The 17336-nt window shown below is 34.2% G+C and overlaps 4 protein-coding genes across 11 annotated transcripts in view; 3 read left to right on the top strand and 1 right to left on the bottom strand.

Annotated features, from left to right (window-relative positions):
• Positions 1–559: 559 nt before the first annotated feature.
• On the top strand, positions 560–1189 carry LOC108967601. The gene is made up of 2 exons (XM_018931133.1): positions 560–702; positions 773–1189. Exons 1-2 carry the CDS (start codon positions 573–575, stop codon positions 958–960), a joined length of 318 nt encoding a protein of 105 aa, XP_018786678.1. The 5' UTR covers positions 560–572; the 3' UTR covers positions 961–1189.
• Positions 1190–1244: 55 nt separating this feature from the next.
• LOC108967600 lies at positions 1245–3820 on the bottom strand. 3 transcript variants are annotated; one of them, XM_018931130.1, is made up of 4 exons: positions 3509–3820; positions 2729–3072; positions 2557–2644; positions 1245–2496 (listed from the first exon to the last, which is right to left on the bottom strand). In XM_018931130.1, the coding sequence occupies exons 2-4, from the start codon at positions 2855–2857 to the stop codon at positions 2042–2044; spliced, it is 672 nt and encodes a 223-aa protein (XP_018786675.1). In that variant the 5' UTR covers positions 2858–3072; positions 3509–3820; the 3' UTR covers positions 1245–2041. The 3 variants fall into 3 exon arrangements, with proteins under 3 accessions (XP_018786675.1, XP_018786676.1, XP_018786677.1); XM_018931131.1 differs by lacking the exon at positions 3509–3820 and adding an exon at positions 3290–3483; XM_018931132.1 differs by lacking the exon at positions 3509–3820 and adding an exon at positions 3339–3483.
• Positions 3821–4078: 258 nt separating this feature from the next.
• LOC108967599 (ubiquitin thioesterase trabid) lies at positions 4079–8346 on the top strand. Of its 2 annotated transcripts, none has more exons than XM_018931127.1 (11): positions 4079–4278; positions 4775–4896; positions 4956–5194; positions 5264–6029; positions 6095–6314; positions 6384–6491; positions 6571–7189; positions 7260–7504; positions 7600–7811; positions 7877–8025; positions 8088–8346. In XM_018931127.1, the coding sequence occupies exons 3-11, from the start codon at positions 5064–5066 to the stop codon at positions 8164–8166; spliced, it is 2529 nt and encodes an 842-aa protein (XP_018786672.1). In that variant the 5' UTR covers positions 4079–4278; positions 4775–4896; positions 4956–5063; the 3' UTR covers positions 8167–8346. The 2 variants fall into 2 exon arrangements, with proteins under 2 accessions (XP_018786672.1, XP_018786674.1); XM_018931129.1 differs by having other exon boundaries at positions 4946–5194.
• Positions 8347–10071: 1725 nt separating this feature from the next.
• LOC108967597 (actin-binding LIM protein 2) overlaps positions 10072–17336 on the top strand; it is a 27192-nt gene continuing 19927 nt past the window's right edge. For all 5 annotated transcript variants that reach the window (XM_018931123.1, XM_018931124.1, XM_018931125.1 and 2 more), the window contains exon 1: positions 10072–10817. In XM_018931123.1, coding sequence (XP_018786668.1) covers positions 10814–10817 — 4 coding nt within the window. In that variant the 5' untranslated portion in view covers positions 10072–10813. The remainder of the gene's footprint in view (positions 10818–17336) is intronic.

Raw genomic sequence — 17336 nt, 5'->3', positions numbered from 1 at the left:
CAACACAAATGCTTTTTAAACACAAGGTCTAAAAAGGACTGCAGGAAAGTTTTTGGTTAATGAGAAATCGCAACATGCGGGCCGGATGGACATAAGTAACGATACATGCAGAAAGTACAGAGAAGTCAGTATGCGAGAGGCTCTGGAATACGTCCTCGTCTCATCTTAGCTAACTATGTAGGAGCTTCACAGTTCGAGGGACTAAATGTTCAGCCCAATTTAATACCTATTCTTCTATTAATTGAGTTGTTGTTGAGAGTTTTAAGACTTTAAGAGTAGCAAACGAACATAAGTTATAACGAAGATTTGTCGAGAGTCGAGAGTTTCTGTTTAAATTAATTTATTTTAAATTCAGTTCTTTCCAAGAACTTGTTGGAGAATGCGCGAGGACTGTATATAATCGGAAAAGTTTTATTCKCAATGATATTGAGGTTTTACAACACATAACCCCAGATACTGTTAATATAAACATGAACTTATTTATTCAAATATTTTAATGAATTTGTAAAATTTTAGTTGTAAGTGATTTTGACCTTGGTCTGCGTATGTATAGCTGCTAACGAAACGCTACCATGCGACTCGACGAACTAAATCGCATACATTCAAATATAACCACGATACCATSTGAACAGATCGTTACACCAGAAAGTAGATTCCAAGGAAAGGCAATAGCTGGATACCCAAAAATCAACACATTCAAACGTAAGTAAAACAAAACTCTAAACTACTTACATACAAACCAACTTATTTAATGACTAAATATTTTTTGCAGAAAACGCCATCAATCATAAARCTTACATACCAGACTATTGGGGGCTTTGCGTTTTCTTGTCCTTAATGCTGACACCAATTTTCGACATTTGTGCTTCGACCWTTGACCTGATCAACCTGTACAAGAATCCAGTAGAACGCTTTTTCAATGTATTCGATTTATTTATTTGGCTGTTTCTGCATTTTTAACTGTTGAGCTCTGGACATCACTTTACTTTCAACATTTGACACACAATATCTCAATAATGGACACTCTGCGAACTGAATACACATTCAACTCGAATGGACGTGCTAAACTTGGGTTACGACAACGCTTATTAATTCGTTCACATGCGCAGCCAGCAATGGCAGTAGAAGAAACAAATATACCATTGCAATKTTATTGAAAAATATTATAATATTTTTTACCCAAGAAAGCACTGAGTCAAAAGTCGTTTAATTATAAAAGTAAGACTATCATTTACAGAGACAAATACTTTAAAATTCAATTTATTTGAAAAATATTATTTTAATATTAAAAGTAGATTCGACGGAAACTCGAGATAGGAATAAAATAAGTGGTTGACAAAGTAGGCAGTCTAATATAGTAGAGTATATCATAAAATATGTTTGCATAAAACATACAGTGCATACATTTTAAATGCTATTYACCTATTACATAGTCAAAATAATAAGTACATACATACATCAGTGTGACTTTCAATGACTAATAAATTCACTTTTACTCATGAGAGATAGAAAATTAGATTTCATTTATTTTAACATTTAAATCAAATAAATAATGATACTAGTAATAAAAAATTAAATTTGAAGATAAAAGGCTRTAGAAATGGTTGGATAAAATAATAAGTCAATCAGGTAGCTCTGACTGAAAAAATGTATTAGTTTCAGTTTTCTGTGCCCTATTTGATTTTTTCCTTCATCATTATCTAGTATATCCGCCATTATTCTCAATTACTTATGAAATTCTTTTTGGCATCAATTATTATCATTTGCAGTCTCTCACTAAGTTTCATACGTTTAATTAACCAAACATTCAAAATTTAACCACTATTGCAGGCTAAAGGAATGTACTTATTATTTTGACCTTGTATAATTATACATTTATAAATATAGATATGAAATTAACTCCTTTTTGGGAAATTAATCAATTTCCGAGTATAATAATTTGCGCTTTGAGATTCAATAATCACGCTAATTAATAATAAATTAACATCAGTTGATYGTTTTTTTACTAAAAATATTTCTATGAGGACTTTATCCTTGACTTTTAGTATAACATTATGGCGCCTTGATTCTTCTCCTCACTAGGAGGCTCAAGTCTTTGGCGATCGGCTCGCTCACGGCGTTTAGCATGCAGTAAAATGATAATATTCAATATAACAACAAGGGTAGATGCGATTACCAAATAAAAGCTGTAGCCCAAATAAGCTAAGCCATGACTATACCAATGACGATCTTGTACAGCAAGTACATTTTGCTGCAGATATTGATAGAACTGAACAAGCCAACAAACGAAAGCRATCACTTGAGCGGCTGCCGATGAAATGTTAGAAGCGAAAAGTAGTACCATAGTTGCAGGACGCTTTGCTGCTGATGCGGCCTTTAACACGGCAGCAATTGCCGAAATTGCACATGTAAGYAAGCCAAAGCCAGTACCCAAAGCTGTGATCAGCCATAGCCAAAAATTCATTGTTTCTGGACCATTTTGATCGAATGTGTACACTAAAAAATATCAAATGAGATATATACGGATATATGTATGTATATATTAAGAAAACATACCAATGATAGGTGTAGTGCGAACACCAAAGCCATAATTTARATCTTTGTTCCCATAAAATAAGCCAAAGTTAATATCACCTTTAGAATCCTGGCAAAAAAATAATATAAAGATTAGTATAATAATATTCAATGTMATTTCATTGCCCAATTGCACAGATTTTTATGTACTTACTGTTGAATTGAGTCGTTTCGGATAGGCACGCACCCAATGATTTGTTGTTAGACTGACCAGCAGGAGTCCGATTGCGATGCAACTCCCAAAGAAGGTTGAAAAGACTAGTGCCCTTGTGCGTATACTCATGGCTATCGTTGACTGGCAAGATGTGGCGCGATTAATACATTAAAATTATGTGAATGCTGCAACCAGTAAACGCTCGTTTAATGTGCTTGCTGCAAGTGATGTTTACAAGCTGCTTCCTGGTGGYGTTAGTAATTTAGCCACTTGTTCACACTTTCTCCACCCCAATTGGAAGCGGTTGTTGCTATGTGCATACGATTTTATGTTTGGTCGTTGCACTAGGATTCCATGGAAAATTCATTCACACCAACAATTAAAATAAACAAAATTATACTTGCTATAATCAAATATATGTATGTTAAGTATTTTTGTAACAATAACTTATTTGATAAGCGATGTAGTATTTGTTATCTATGCATCAAGCTGATATGAACAGAAACTAAAAACTTAGGCCACGAACTTGACATTTTTTCATTTCTCTATCACTAMACATACTTGTGGCCTTGTCTGTGTGTACATAAACGCATCACTTGTACATATTTACTTGTTTGTGCAASCATATCATTTCAGAACTACGCAATCGCATTTAAATATCTAAACCTGTATCCGTACCAAAACCGCAAACAAAGGCACTGAATAAAAACGGTTTTCACTAAAACTGCATGCATATACTTATATTGTACATATCTGTAAATTAAATGAGTCAGTACTCACATCAATCAACTAATACTTGTCAGCAAATTCCCTCTGCTTGGATAAATTCTCGTTTGAATTATTGGYGAAATATGTTGCAAATATTTACTTATTATACAATGCACTTGGATTGTTATCTGACTTATTGTTAATCAAATAGTGAGAGATATTTATTTATGTTGTTTACGCACTGAAATCACTTCCGATCTTCAATAACTTTCTTTGTTTCTCTTTATTGCCTGTTTTAAATTTAATGATGCTTTCTTTGTCTCGCTTTGTGCTTATAACGAGCCATGTTCCATTGCTTTTACATATGCGCAACTAGTGTCATGGATAAAAACAGGAAAGGTGCAAACAGTTGAAAGATTACTGTAATCTAACAAAATTTTAATCGATATTCGATAAGAAGTAAGTCAAAATATCTACAAACTGTGTAAAACTGTTTACTTTTAAACAAAAAAAAAATGAATGCAAACACTTGTTAATAAAATAATATGTTTACCTGAAATTTCGAACGCATTACAATTATTCTCCATTGTCGCAAACGCATTGAAACTGTCAAAATATTGACGTAATAAATTTGTGTCATTGGTCCATTTTCATTTTCCCCAGTCGAATTTAACAATTTTTCTATTTGTTGCAATTCTGCAAAAAATCCAAAAAAATAGAAAACACAAATCAATATCATGAAATAATAAAAATTCGAAGTTAATAAATAAATTGCGGCACGTCGATTTTAAGTACGAATGCGTGTTTAGCTGCAATTATTCGTACAAGCAAAGGGGCGGGAGGTGAATATATTTTAATGCTTTCATGCAATTTTCCCACAATATTGCTGATGTAGTGAAAGTTTAGTTGTTGGCTATTTAGWGTTCCGTATTCCTTTGTTTTGGGTCCAATTATATTCACAATTAGAAATTATCGACGCGTGTGAAAATCGTGTGTGTGTGATTGCAGTAATTTGTTTGCTAAATATTTTTTGTGCCAATTCCGACATTGGAATTCGGACCAGCGCCATTGTAATGTAAAACGCGCAATCATTTCTTAATATTAATTATATTGCATTGCATTATCAATGCTATGCACATATGTATGTAGGTGCAGTGAACATATTTATAGATGAATAAGAAATATTGTAACTGAGTGTCAAGGACATAACCAATTGGCATTGGCTATGTTTAATTAATCACATTTGTTTTTGTTTTTGTCTTTGACGCTGCTTGCATCCTTCGCTGATATATATATATAACACTGCCCTTGGCCGAAAAAACACGTTTGCGCCTTTAGTATTCTCCAATATAAAGTTTTCCATCTGCCTTGTAAAAACGATAATACAGAGGCTAAATTGATAAGTACGATTAATCAACATTCATCCTGCTTATTGTYATTTTCCAATTGGATTGTAAAAGGTATTAGATTGAATATATAAAAAATACCCATTAGCCTAACTTTTTAAAGGGACATTCAGGAAGTGTGCAGTGTGCCGTGTCGTCAATTGTGGTTTTGTCAAGCGATCGGTTACCAAACGCAGGCAGCTTTTGATAGCTCTCAAGGTACTGCTTTGCCGACTAAAGAAATGTGCGATTCAGATGACAGCAAAGTACAAAAGTGGACATGCGATTATTGCACCTATGAAAACTTTCCCTCGTCGCTTAAATGCACAATGTGTAAAGGTGCAAAACCACTGTTGAATGAGGATATCTTTCGGTAATTAAAATATATATATTTAACTTAATGACATATACACCAAAAATAACTATAAATRAAATTTTCTAGATTAAGTCCTCCCCAAACTGCCTTTGGTGGTGAAGAGGAGCGTGGCGCCACTGCTGATGTGGTGGAAGCTTCTAGCCTTAACGCTTGTTATACACAATCGCGGCAAGATGTACCCTCAACAACTCCCGCTCCGGCCTCTCCATCTGTTTGCGCTAAATGGGCCTGCAAGATGTGCACCTACCTAAACTGGCCACGAAGTTTGCGATGTGTACAATGTTGCACCAAGCGTGGCACAGCTGTTGATGTTAATATCGAACAAACTATTTGTAACGCCGGTGAGGCGGCAGCAGTTTCATTACCTGCTAGTGAAAATCTGGACGCGATTGATGGTCCGCAAAGTTATATGGAAAAAAGATCAAAAACCGTGGATGTCGTCAACGAAACACCAGCAGCAATAATTACCACGAACTCATCGGCAAATTTGTCGAGTAACCTTAAAGAACAGTTAAAATCATTACGTATCACTAATGATATGGAATTGAATACTAGTAATAACGCGGAATCGAATAAAAACGAAGCAAGCAGTCACACCGACCAAAACCTTAAAAAAGCTAGTAATAGTTATATTCAATCCGTGGGTGCCGCTTCAAATMGACTTAGTCCATTTGAACACTCGTCTAATGCCAATATGATTGTGGCGACAAATACCACAACGGTTARTACAACACACTTAAATAATCTTGCAAATTCGTCGCAGCAACAACAACAGCACAATCAGTCGTCCACATCTCTGCAGAACTGTTATGTAGCCAAATGGGCCTGTAATGTAAGATAAAAGCTGATAGYATAAATACTATAAATATTTAACTTCATTTTGTGCTTTGATTGTAGACGTGTACTTATGAAAATTGGCCAAAAAGTCTTAAATGTTCTATGTGCGGGGAGCCACGTGATGGAAATGCAACCTGCATAGCTTCCTTGGGTGACAACAACGCCATCACAGCAACATCCGGCTCGGGATGCAACAAATTCCTCAACATAAAAGATGAAAACCATGACATGACTGTGTCAACGAATAATTCATTCAACAAAAAACATATTTACCAACTAGGTAAGAAACTATAAACACTTTTRTCATATTTTAAAAAAWTCACGCGCATATTCCCTTAATAAAATGCAGGTTCTTCTGAGACTATAAACAACTGTGATACGGTGCAAGAGCGTCAAGAACGGCGTACCCGACAAATAAGACGACAAGTTGATTGGCAGTGGTTAAATGCTTGCCTCGGTAAGTCTCAGCGAATTTCGTATAAATAACATTATACATTCATTGWCATCACCATATTAATTATATTCGTACTCCACAGGTGTTGTGGAAAACAATTATAGCGCTGTAGAGGCGTATTTGTCTTGTGGCGGCAATCCTGCACGTGCTTTAACGGCGACTGAAATCGCTATATTGAATCGTAACTCGGCGTTTGACGTCGGTCACACACTGATTCATTTGGCAATACGTTTTCATCGCGAAGAAATGTTGCCCATGTTGCTTGCACAGATCTCAGGCTCCGGGCCTGGCATTAAACGCGTACCTTCATATGTTGCACCGGACTTGGCSGCTGATATACGAAGGCATTTTGCTAATACGCTACGCATGCGTAAAACTTCTTTTAATTGCTTGTATGTGCAAGAGCATGCGACATTCGCTTTGCCAGCYGAGATAGAAGAGTTGCCAATACAAATTCAGGAGCAGTTGTATGATGAATTGTTAGATCGCGATGCCCAAAAGCAACTTGAAAACCCTCCACCCGCACTCAATTGGTCGCTGGAAATTACAGCACGTTTGGGCTCACGGTTATTAGTGTTRTGGAATCGTAGCGCTGGCGATTGCCTATTAGACTCGGCAATGCAGGCAACTTGGGGTGTATTTGACCGCGACAATACGCTGCGTCGAGCCTTGGCAGATACCTTGCATCAATGTGGTCCCATGTAAGACATACACACTGCCATAAGTGTTGTGAATGTATTATTAATAATTAATTTGTCGTCTATTTTATAGCTTTTATCCACGCTGGAAGGAGTATGAAAAGTGGCAGGCATCAATGTTACACTTTACATTGGAAGACGCCCAATGGCAAGAAGACTGGAGTAATTTGCTGTCGTTGGCCAGTCAACCGGGCTCATCTTTGGAACAGTTACATATATTTGCTTTAGCTCATATATTGCGACGACCAATCATAGTTTACGGTGTAAAATATGTCAAAAGCTTTCGTGGTGAGGACATCGGCTATGCGAGATTTGAAGGTAATGCACTTTATTTATAAATATAGCAGTAAACAAATGATTTATTATTTTAAATTTTTTTTTGTAATTATAAAAATGTTTAATTAAAAAAATAGGACTTTACTTGCCGTTATTTTGGGATCAAAATTTCTGCATAAAATCACCCATTGCACTCGGTTATACGCGTGGACATTTCAGTGCTTTAGTGCCGATGGAGCCATTTGCCCGCATCGATCCACGTAGAGATGAACCAGAGGATGTGCGTTATCTGCCATTAATGGATTGTGAATCAAAACTTTTTCCAATACACTTTCTAACTCAGGCTGAGGTAGTATTGGCAAAAAAAAAAAAACACTAGTATAATTGATAGTCCAATGCTCTTGAATTTCACAGATGGGCCGCGAAGAGGCTATAATGCGACAATGGTTGGATGTGTGTGTTACAGATGGCGGCTTACTAGTGGCACAACAGAAAATTCGTAAACGTCCTCTGTTAGTAGCACAAATGCTGGAAGAATGGTTGAATCACTATCGAAGAATCGCGTAAGTATCGGTGCTACCGCAATTTSCTTCATGCAATATTAAACATTTTTACCACATTTCAGTCAAGTCATAACAGCGCCTTTTGTGCGAAGACCTCAACAAACCGGCTACTCAAGTGAGGGTGATTCCGACGAAGAATAGGCACGAGCGCAAACTAGTTGCAGTTCTTGGAGACAACTTGCTCGACGGTGACATTAAGCTAATAAGCACGATATAAAGTGGTAGTGTATACTTCATAAAAGAATCCCAAAACATAAACTGAATACATATATACAATTATTAAAATTGAGTAACTAAAAGTATGAATACCTAGATAACTAACATGCCGTTATATTGATTAAAAAAATTGAAGCATATTTTACGTAGTTAATGGGTATTGTGAAACTTACGTATTTGTAGGTTTGTACGATACATACAAATAAATAYATATTACGACAAAAAATGCAAAGAAAATATAGCAAATAACTAAAAAAAATCATATCCGTTTCCAGTTCAACAAAAATCGTTGATTTTAGTAAGAGAGCTAAAAAATGTAATTTAAAGGAAACGTAAATATAAACAGAAAATAATCACAAACTTATGTTTATCATGGTGATCACACTCACTGACAGGTGTGTAACAGTTAACCGAGTTTAGTGTAAAATTAAAAACAAAAGGTAAAAGACAAAACGGATATGAGATCAAAACAACAGAACCGATARCATCTCATACAATATGTACATGTGCTATTTAAACTTTGATGAAAGCAAATGTCAAACATTTACCGACATTGAATTCACGTGTGTACGTTGAGTCTCAAGTAAAGTATAAATAAAAGAAAATTAAAAATAAAATAGTTTTAATATTAAGTATGTATTATTTACAAAATCAAATGAATGTAAAATATGTAATACTTGAACTAGAAAATATTTTATTGTCATAATGCGTTTCTTTTTGCTGGCCGACTACAGTTGTCGTACTAATTTTATCAGTAATTGTCCGCAATCAAAAAGAAAAAAAAAACGAAAAAATATATTTATATTGAAAAAATTTTAAAAACATACATCTACAATAATAATTTAAAAAGTAAATAAGTATGAATACGATCCATGATGTATGAGAAAATATTAATAGTTGTTTACGATTTTTTTCTTGGAATTATAAATTGATTATTATATTGCATACATATTATAATTTTTGTTGGTAATGTTATTGAAAGAAACTTGCGCCCATTTCACACAAAATATACTATATATAAGATGGATTAAAAGAGAAAACAATTGGCTTTATACTATTTAACTATAATAGTTCTAATCGCTTGCATTTAATAGGCGCAATTAAGTTGACTTTTTGTCGAGTTTAGTACGCAACATGCGTATGTGCAACAGTTTCAGAGTACTAATGAGAGTATAGGTCAATATAAGTATTTTTTTCTGATAGTTATAGAACTAAATCGGTTTTATACCCCGAACAGGAAAAAAGCATGTCACGAAATTTATAACATCCAGAAGGAAACTTCGAAGACCCCACAAAATATATAGTCCCCCATATTAGGAATTATCGATCTGAAAATTTTTCACGTCTGTTTCTCCTTAAGAAGCAGCTCATTTCCGAAAAAATTGTTCAGATCAAACTACTAAAGCATATAACTGCCACACACAATTAGCGACCAAAATCAAATCTTGTATGATAAYTTTTTTATTGTGAAGGGTATTAGCATTGGTACAATCGAATTTGACGTGTTTTCTTGTTTTGATATACCGTTAGCCACAAGGGAATAATACGTGTTCGAGTAAGTATTTTGGAATTGATACTTGTGGACAACTCTTCCGATTTTATTAATTTCAGCTTATGTAAATTTAGAATATTTGAGTTTCAACAGAGTGTAGTATCACGTGACTTACGTTTTATATTTATTTTTATATATATTTCATGACATACATACATTTTACATTAACTAGAAATTTGTTTATATGATATATGAGTYACCCTGTTACGGCCTGATTTCACTGACTAACAGAATATGAAATTGGCGCAACTATTGACACTTTGCCTTTTTCGCTCGACAACAGCGAAAAGAGTTCTCTGGTTATAGTGTTCATTCGAAAATTCAAGCAGACTCTGCTCTGACAATAGTTAATGAAAGCGGGTGTGTGGTGGTTAATTTTGGTGCGCAAAATTAAGAAAATCCTATTTAGTGGTGTCGATTGCAAACGGTAGCTAAAAACTCTGTAAAATAGTATGAAAAATATATAGAAAGTTTATCTGTGAAATTTAGAAATCAATAGCATTGTAAATTCGTTTCGATCTCCATATAAACTTTTGTCCAGTGGTTCTTTAGAAAGAATTACATGTTGAAATATTAGAAGTGTAAAGAAGAGTTAATCGCAACTGTCTGGGCAGTAATAAATATATACGACAAATAGTAGAAAATTCAACGAAGTGAAAAAGGGCGGAAAGGTGCATAAAAGTGCTTTGCAATTGGAAATAAGCTAAGGATAAAATTCTAGTTGGAATCGGTCAATTGGTCGATTGGTTAGTCGATAATCGTACGTACATGCTGGTGCGTGTGTGTGTGTGGTATCGGTTACTGAGTAGTGTGGTAGTGGTTAAAGAAATTGTCCAATTTGTGCTGTGTTGAGTGCTGTTCCGTAAACGTGAGAAGAGTATATAGATATTGCTGTGGTGCTTTTCGAATAACACACAACGCGGTGCGACAACAATAAAATAACAACAACGAGCTATTGAGTAAATTTGTAGCAGGCAGAGTACGTGTATTTGAGCGCCGGATAAGSGAGTAACGAGAAAGATGGGTAAGAAGAGTGCAAATTGTTGCACAAACGTGTGACAATACAAAAATATACTAATTAAATTCGTCAAATAACARTATACAAAGTTGTCGTCAATTTGCAAGTATTTAAATTTAAAGAAAAGAAGAATATGAAGTAGTATAGTGTCAAATATTCATTAGTTAAATTATTTTACTTTATTTTTGACAATGATCTCTAACGACGGAGAGGATTCTTTCAAATATTCCCATACAATGTCATGTTTCTCTCTTGTACATAARCTCATACAACCATACATGTCCACTCCCTGTTTTATTTTCTTTGCATCATTCATCATGGTTTGCCTTCGTTTTGCACGCAATCTGATTGCTATACCGTTCTGTGTGTGTGTGTGTTGAATCCAATTGTTTTCCGAATTTTCGAAAATTCGAAGAATGATATCATAGCTATTCCGTAGTTGTTGTAATTGCTAGTGYACGTCATTCATACTGTTATCGCTATATATATTCTTATTGGATATTCCCATTTCTATTGTAAAGGCTTTTGAGCTCTGCTTTCAACTCAATCACGCATTATACCGTTTACTTTGTGTCGTGTTCTCAATGGCATAAGGGACTTCATTCAAGAAWGTAGCCAAGTGCATTTTAATGCTCAATGAACTAAATGATTAAGTATTAAATGATAAATTCTTATACTCAACTCTTTATGGGTGTATACAAATTTGGTGCTTTTGTTGTAATTGTTTTATGGCTACATGTGTATGTAGATATGTACATATGTATGTAGGTACGAATATAGGAACAATTAAATTAAAAGAATTAATTAAGAAAGTAAATGCATGTTTCTTTTTTGATATACATATATTTTTTTAATAATCTCCAATATTTTCTTTTTTATTTGGTTCCAGAAAAAATCGCTCACTTTATAAAATCTTATAAAAATAACTAAAATATATTGCTCAAAATAAATCAATTCACTCATTTTTTGTTATAAATTCCAATTTGGTATGCAATTAGTTCCGCCTTAACTGTTGTGTGTCTTAAGAGATTACGACAGAAACCTATATTTATGTATGTAGTAATTAAAATCTCCGCTGGTAATTTAAAATTGGTTATTTTATGCTTTGATGTAAAGGGTTTGTTCGAACTAAATATTTTGAAAGTCAACTAATTGACTTTCATTTTGTAACTTACATATCATCACCTGAAATGCAAAAATAACGTATTATCAAAAAATTCGAAATTGAGTGTCTTATTGATTACGCTTCACTACTTCAAATTACACACATAGTATTACATACAGATGCGTGCAACTAATTAACAACGACGTGCCCCTGTAAGTTAAATGACGATTTCTGTAAAATTTGTAAGGGTAAAAATATAATTTCATTTGGAATTATCTTCTATGAAAGTATGGTCAGATTTAGCTGACATTTTTATTTCGAAAATATCCCGTTATTCTGAAATAGTTGAGTTCTTTTATGCAATAGTGAGTAAAATGGTCGTGAATATAATTAGCAACCCGTGTTGAATTCTTAAGATTTATTAGAAATTAGTTGTGTTCAGGTAACTAAATCTTTATATTTTTATTAAAATACGTTACTATTAAGAAATTAAATAGTTTTAGTGAATAAAAATGAGTAAGCACCAGTCTTGTGATAAAKACACTAGGGCTGCTATAGTACAGATGTACAAAGATGGGAAATCTGAYGGAGACATTGAAAAGACCCTAAATTTCCCCCAAGCGGTTGGCTTTTAATTAATGCAGTTAKGTATTTCAACAAGAATAAAATGACAAAACAAGTTCCAAGAAAGAAGAAAGATCGGAAATCTACTCTTCAGAAGGGGGAGTTAATTATCCGCGATTCAAAAAAGGATCCCCACAAAACGGCAAAACAAATTCGAGATGCAAGCATTTGGGGAGAAAACCCAGATGCACTATCTGTAKTTACCGTAAAAAGACAATTACYCGAGGCAGGGCTMTTCGGAAGAGTTTCAAGGAYAAAGCCATTACTCTCTGAACGCAATCAAATAAGMCGCTTAGAGTTTCCAAAGAAATACCGCCATTGTACAGCAAAAGAGTTTAAAAGAGTATTATTTTTGGATGAAAGCAAGATAAATAGGATTTCTTGATGGAAAACTTATGTCCGCAGGGCTCGATGCAAGGAGTTGGACCAAAAATACACTAAACTAACTTTAAAACATGGTGGCGGCTGCATAATGACTTGGGGTGCCATATCGTGGTGAGGTGATGAGCCTATTTGTAAAATAAATTTGCGCATGGACCAGTTCAAGTACGTTTCAATCATGGACGACGTAATATTACCATATCCTCATGGCAATATGCCCGTAACGTGAATTTACCAGCAAGATAACGACTTGAAACATACTGCGCGTGGTACAAAACAATGGTTTCAAGAAAACATGGTGCCTCWATTACACCGGCTTTCAAGTATCTCGGACTTAAACTTAATTGAAAATCTTTGGATACATTTAAGAAAAGAGTTCYTTCCCATAAAGTTGGAAATTTCCAGGAATTATACGGAAAGGTTAAACAATAATACAATAATATTCCAAAGGACATCTTTCCAAAGTTTAGTGGAGTCAATGTCTCTTAGATATCAAGCCGTGATTGAATGTAACAAAAGTAATGGGTTTGCAACCAAATATTAACTTTAAACCCGAAATAAAATAATTTTTCCAAAAAAAAAAGAAAGCGTTGTTAATTAGTTGCACGRCCTTATTTTTTACTTTAAAGTTATAAAATGTCTTTATTTTATAAAAGMYCYTTWWWAWWAAAAAAAATAGCTAATTTACAATAACTAAATATGAACAACAATATTGAATATATGAAAATATTAGCCGATTTGCATTTTTCCTACTAGCTTTGTTAATTAGTTGCACGCATCTGTACGTTCAACATTTTCAGCTTCTGCGCTCAGATGTAAACCAGTTTTAATCAATATTAAAATATTTTTTAACTCATTTTATTTCGTGTTTCATTCATGMCACTGTAGATTTCCGAAATGTTGTTACGTTATTTTGCATTTCAGGTGACGATATGTACATATTTATATCTGCGCATATCTACTGTGTACTTTACGCAGCGCTAATGAAAATTTAATTTAAGTACATCCAATTTGTAAACTTGTTTGAAGAAATGTTATACCTATCTACATGTATTGTTCCCGCCACTGTCAAAAAATATTAGAAATATTGGGTTGTTAAAAAAGTCTTGCGGTATTTTCGCCAGTTGGCGCTGAGAGCGCGTAGTTCTAGTTTTATTCGTCGCATCGGGTCATGCTATACCTTCGAGCTCATTGGAAAGCTCATTTCGCTCGCTAACACGTGTTTGATTGATTGTCGTTTCTTTTAAGTSGTTCGTRAGTTATAGCGTCGCAAACATGGAGCAAAATAAAGAGAAAATACGGCATATTTTACAGTACTACTACGATAAAGGCAAAAATGCATCTCAAGCCGCCAATAAAATTTGTGTAGTTTATGGACCCGATACAGTTTCCATTTCCACCGCACAACGACGGTTTCAACGTTTTCGTTCTGGTGTAGAGGTGGTCGAAGATGCGCCTCGCTCCGGAAGGCCTGTCGTTAAAAATTACGATAAAATCGCTGAATTGGTCGAAAGAGACCGCCATAGTAGCAGCCGTAGCATCGGTCAAGAGCTGGGCATGAGTTATCAAAAAATTTTTATGAACAATTGAAAATTCAATAAAAATACCGCAAGACTTTTTTGACAAACTATTATTAATATGAGCCTTAATATTTTAAATTATTTAACTATGTAAAGTTTTCATTAAATTTGGTATTAATTTAGCCGGTTCGCGGATTAAGCAGTTCTAAAGAAATTGTTAAAGCAAGTAAAATATTTTCATGTAAAATATTTTCATTAAATCAGCGGCTAATGAAATTATAATATATATTCCATTTGCATCTTTGTCCCTTTGGGTTTGCGTTTTATTATTATGTTTGCTTTTTGACGCAAATTAACATAATTAACTTACACTAACAAAAATGGATATAAAACAGGGTTTCCTTCCGTTAAAATACTATTGCTGTTTTTGTAACGTCTTATATTGCTTAAAGTTTAACTGAATTGTTATAACATGAAGAGTGGAGAAAGTTCTCTTTTTATTTCTTTTTAAGCACTTTTTATATTAAGTTTGTCTCGAAGTTTGTGAAACCTGGAAGGGAAAATCGGTGGTCTCATAAAGTATATAAATGTTTTCGCATGTTTTCTAATGGTATTTGCATATACAAAATCTAGTTCCTCAGTTTCTGAGCTATCGAACTGAAATGTTTCACAAGTCAGGATTTTTTAAARAAACTGCTAATTTGTCGAAACCGTCGATATTGGACAATATATGGTATAATTGTCATACAAACTGTTCAATGTAAAATTAGTTGCTGAAATTAATTGTTTGTTTAAGAATACTTAATTATTTTTATAACTTTAATACGTCAGTCAGTGTAGCCAAAGCTACACATGAACATTTTGAATCCAAATATATCCTCAAAGTATATTATTTCAGGAATGTAAGATAGAAACTCATTATGTTATGTGTTGTAATCGCACGCTTGCATTAATATCCTCATGCACCCCATCCCAAATCTCTACAAACGCATGCCCGAGTKCATAAATATATGTACTTGCAATTTTATCTGTACTTGTCAGTATGTATGCTTTAATCTTACATTGTGTCTTCGCTTGGATTTTTCGGAATGAAGCGATTGACCAGAGTTCGTGAATGTGGGTCACCTGCACTTGACTCTCTGCCAGTTAGTTCAATTGAATTTAATTTTAATTTCCTTGTTTCTCCTTCAGTTGAGCGAGTGAGCGAGCGGCACACCTCTGCTCATTTTTACACGTTTAATTTACTTTTTATTTAATTTTTTCTATTTTTTTTTTTTTTTGGCATTTACTTCCACACATTTGTCGCATCGCCAGTTCTATCACATAGTACATTAGGTACTTGGATCGGATAGAGAGAGTGGCGTCCGTACTGGGTACTTGACTAAAGTGACTGTGACTGTTTGAAACTGTGGCAACAGCAACAGCAACAAAACAACATTGACTGCAACAACATAAAAAATGTTAAAAATTACACAGAGTGTAGGGCAACTGACGTCTGAGTTTGTATGTGTGGGGCGGCAGCATAGTGCAGGAATTGTGTGGGAGCTGTATTAGGGTGTGCATGCAAGCAATGGGCTACCGTATGTTGGTGAACATTTTGTTTTTTTGCGTTTGCTTTTTTTTTTGTCAGCAACACTCCCGTTGCATGCCACAACAGAAGCAGCTTTTGGTTCTCAGTAGTCAACTGCGTTGATCATCGGGGAATGGCGTTGACCTTTTGCCATCCATGTAATATCAAAACTTTTCGTTTCTCAATTTTTACAGACATACTCTGTCTGCTGAATAGTTATAAAAACTTTGCTCTAAAGTTCACGTCTATTTCAGCTTTAATAATACAATTAATGGTTTCATATAGTCTCATAAAGTTATAACTTATAACGGTTCGAAAACATAGCATTGAAAATTGTAATTGTGTAAACTCATTTTTGTATGTAATCCAACAACAATTTTTTTAAACAAGTGTAAAAATGTATAATTTTATGACTTTACGATGCTTTATGACAGATTGTGAGTACTCCCAAATAAAAATGATCTTAATGCTTCATCAATCCATCGAAGTTTTCATATTTTATATTGGTATTGACTGTTCTAAGTTTTCTATCTCGATTTCGTCCAAGTCGATTATATTTGCTACAGAGTATTATAATTTTGTTCAACTAACGGTTTTTTGTATCACCTAATCGAAATATATATGGAGTTGTGTACGCATGTATGTATATATAGTTAAATTTTGGATGACGTGGACTCTTGTGGACTGCCGAAAATGCATTACTCGATAATTAAATGATCCAGACGAATAAAATGACACTTAGGGGGGTGGAGTGAAGCGATGAGACAATGGGTTTGACACCACCCATATGTCATTAACTACTCAGCAAAATTTGGTGGGTAACATTATATTTGTATTCCTTATGTTGCAATGTGAAAATGGGCCATGGCATACATATATCAAAATTTTAATTTCTTATGATTCTTTCACCTTACTGCATATAAACCGAAACCCATTAACGTTATCGAAATAAAACTTTCACATACAGCATATTTAAGGTGGGCGGCGATTTCGCGTTTAATTCGAAATCGGAGTATAACTTCTCAAGTCCCCAGAATCTAAAAATTTGGACCACAGTACCTCTGGTTGACTTTTTACGGAAATATAAGTGTGAGTTAGCTTAAAAAAGTAAAAGCCTTGGAAATAATATATAGTGATGTATTTCATTCAATCTGCAACACCTGAAAGAATTTCCCACCAGCAGATTGCGAGAGTATAAAATGTTCGAATATACCCGACTTAGCCCTTCCCTACTTGGTTAACAATTTTTTCATATGTACCGTAGTCTCGATTGCTATCGATTAGAAAGTTAAACGAAATTAAAATGAATCTTATATAACATTTTA

The sequence above is a fragment of the Bactrocera latifrons genome, unplaced genomic scaffold (genome assembly GCF_001853355.1).
Source record: "Bactrocera latifrons isolate USDA-ARS-PBARC rearing strain unplaced genomic scaffold, ASM185335v1 scaffold_191, whole genome shotgun sequence".
Lineage (NCBI taxonomy): Eukaryota > Metazoa > Arthropoda > Insecta > Diptera > Tephritidae > Bactrocera > Bactrocera latifrons.
This window is presented reverse-complemented; position numbering and strand designations above follow the sequence as displayed.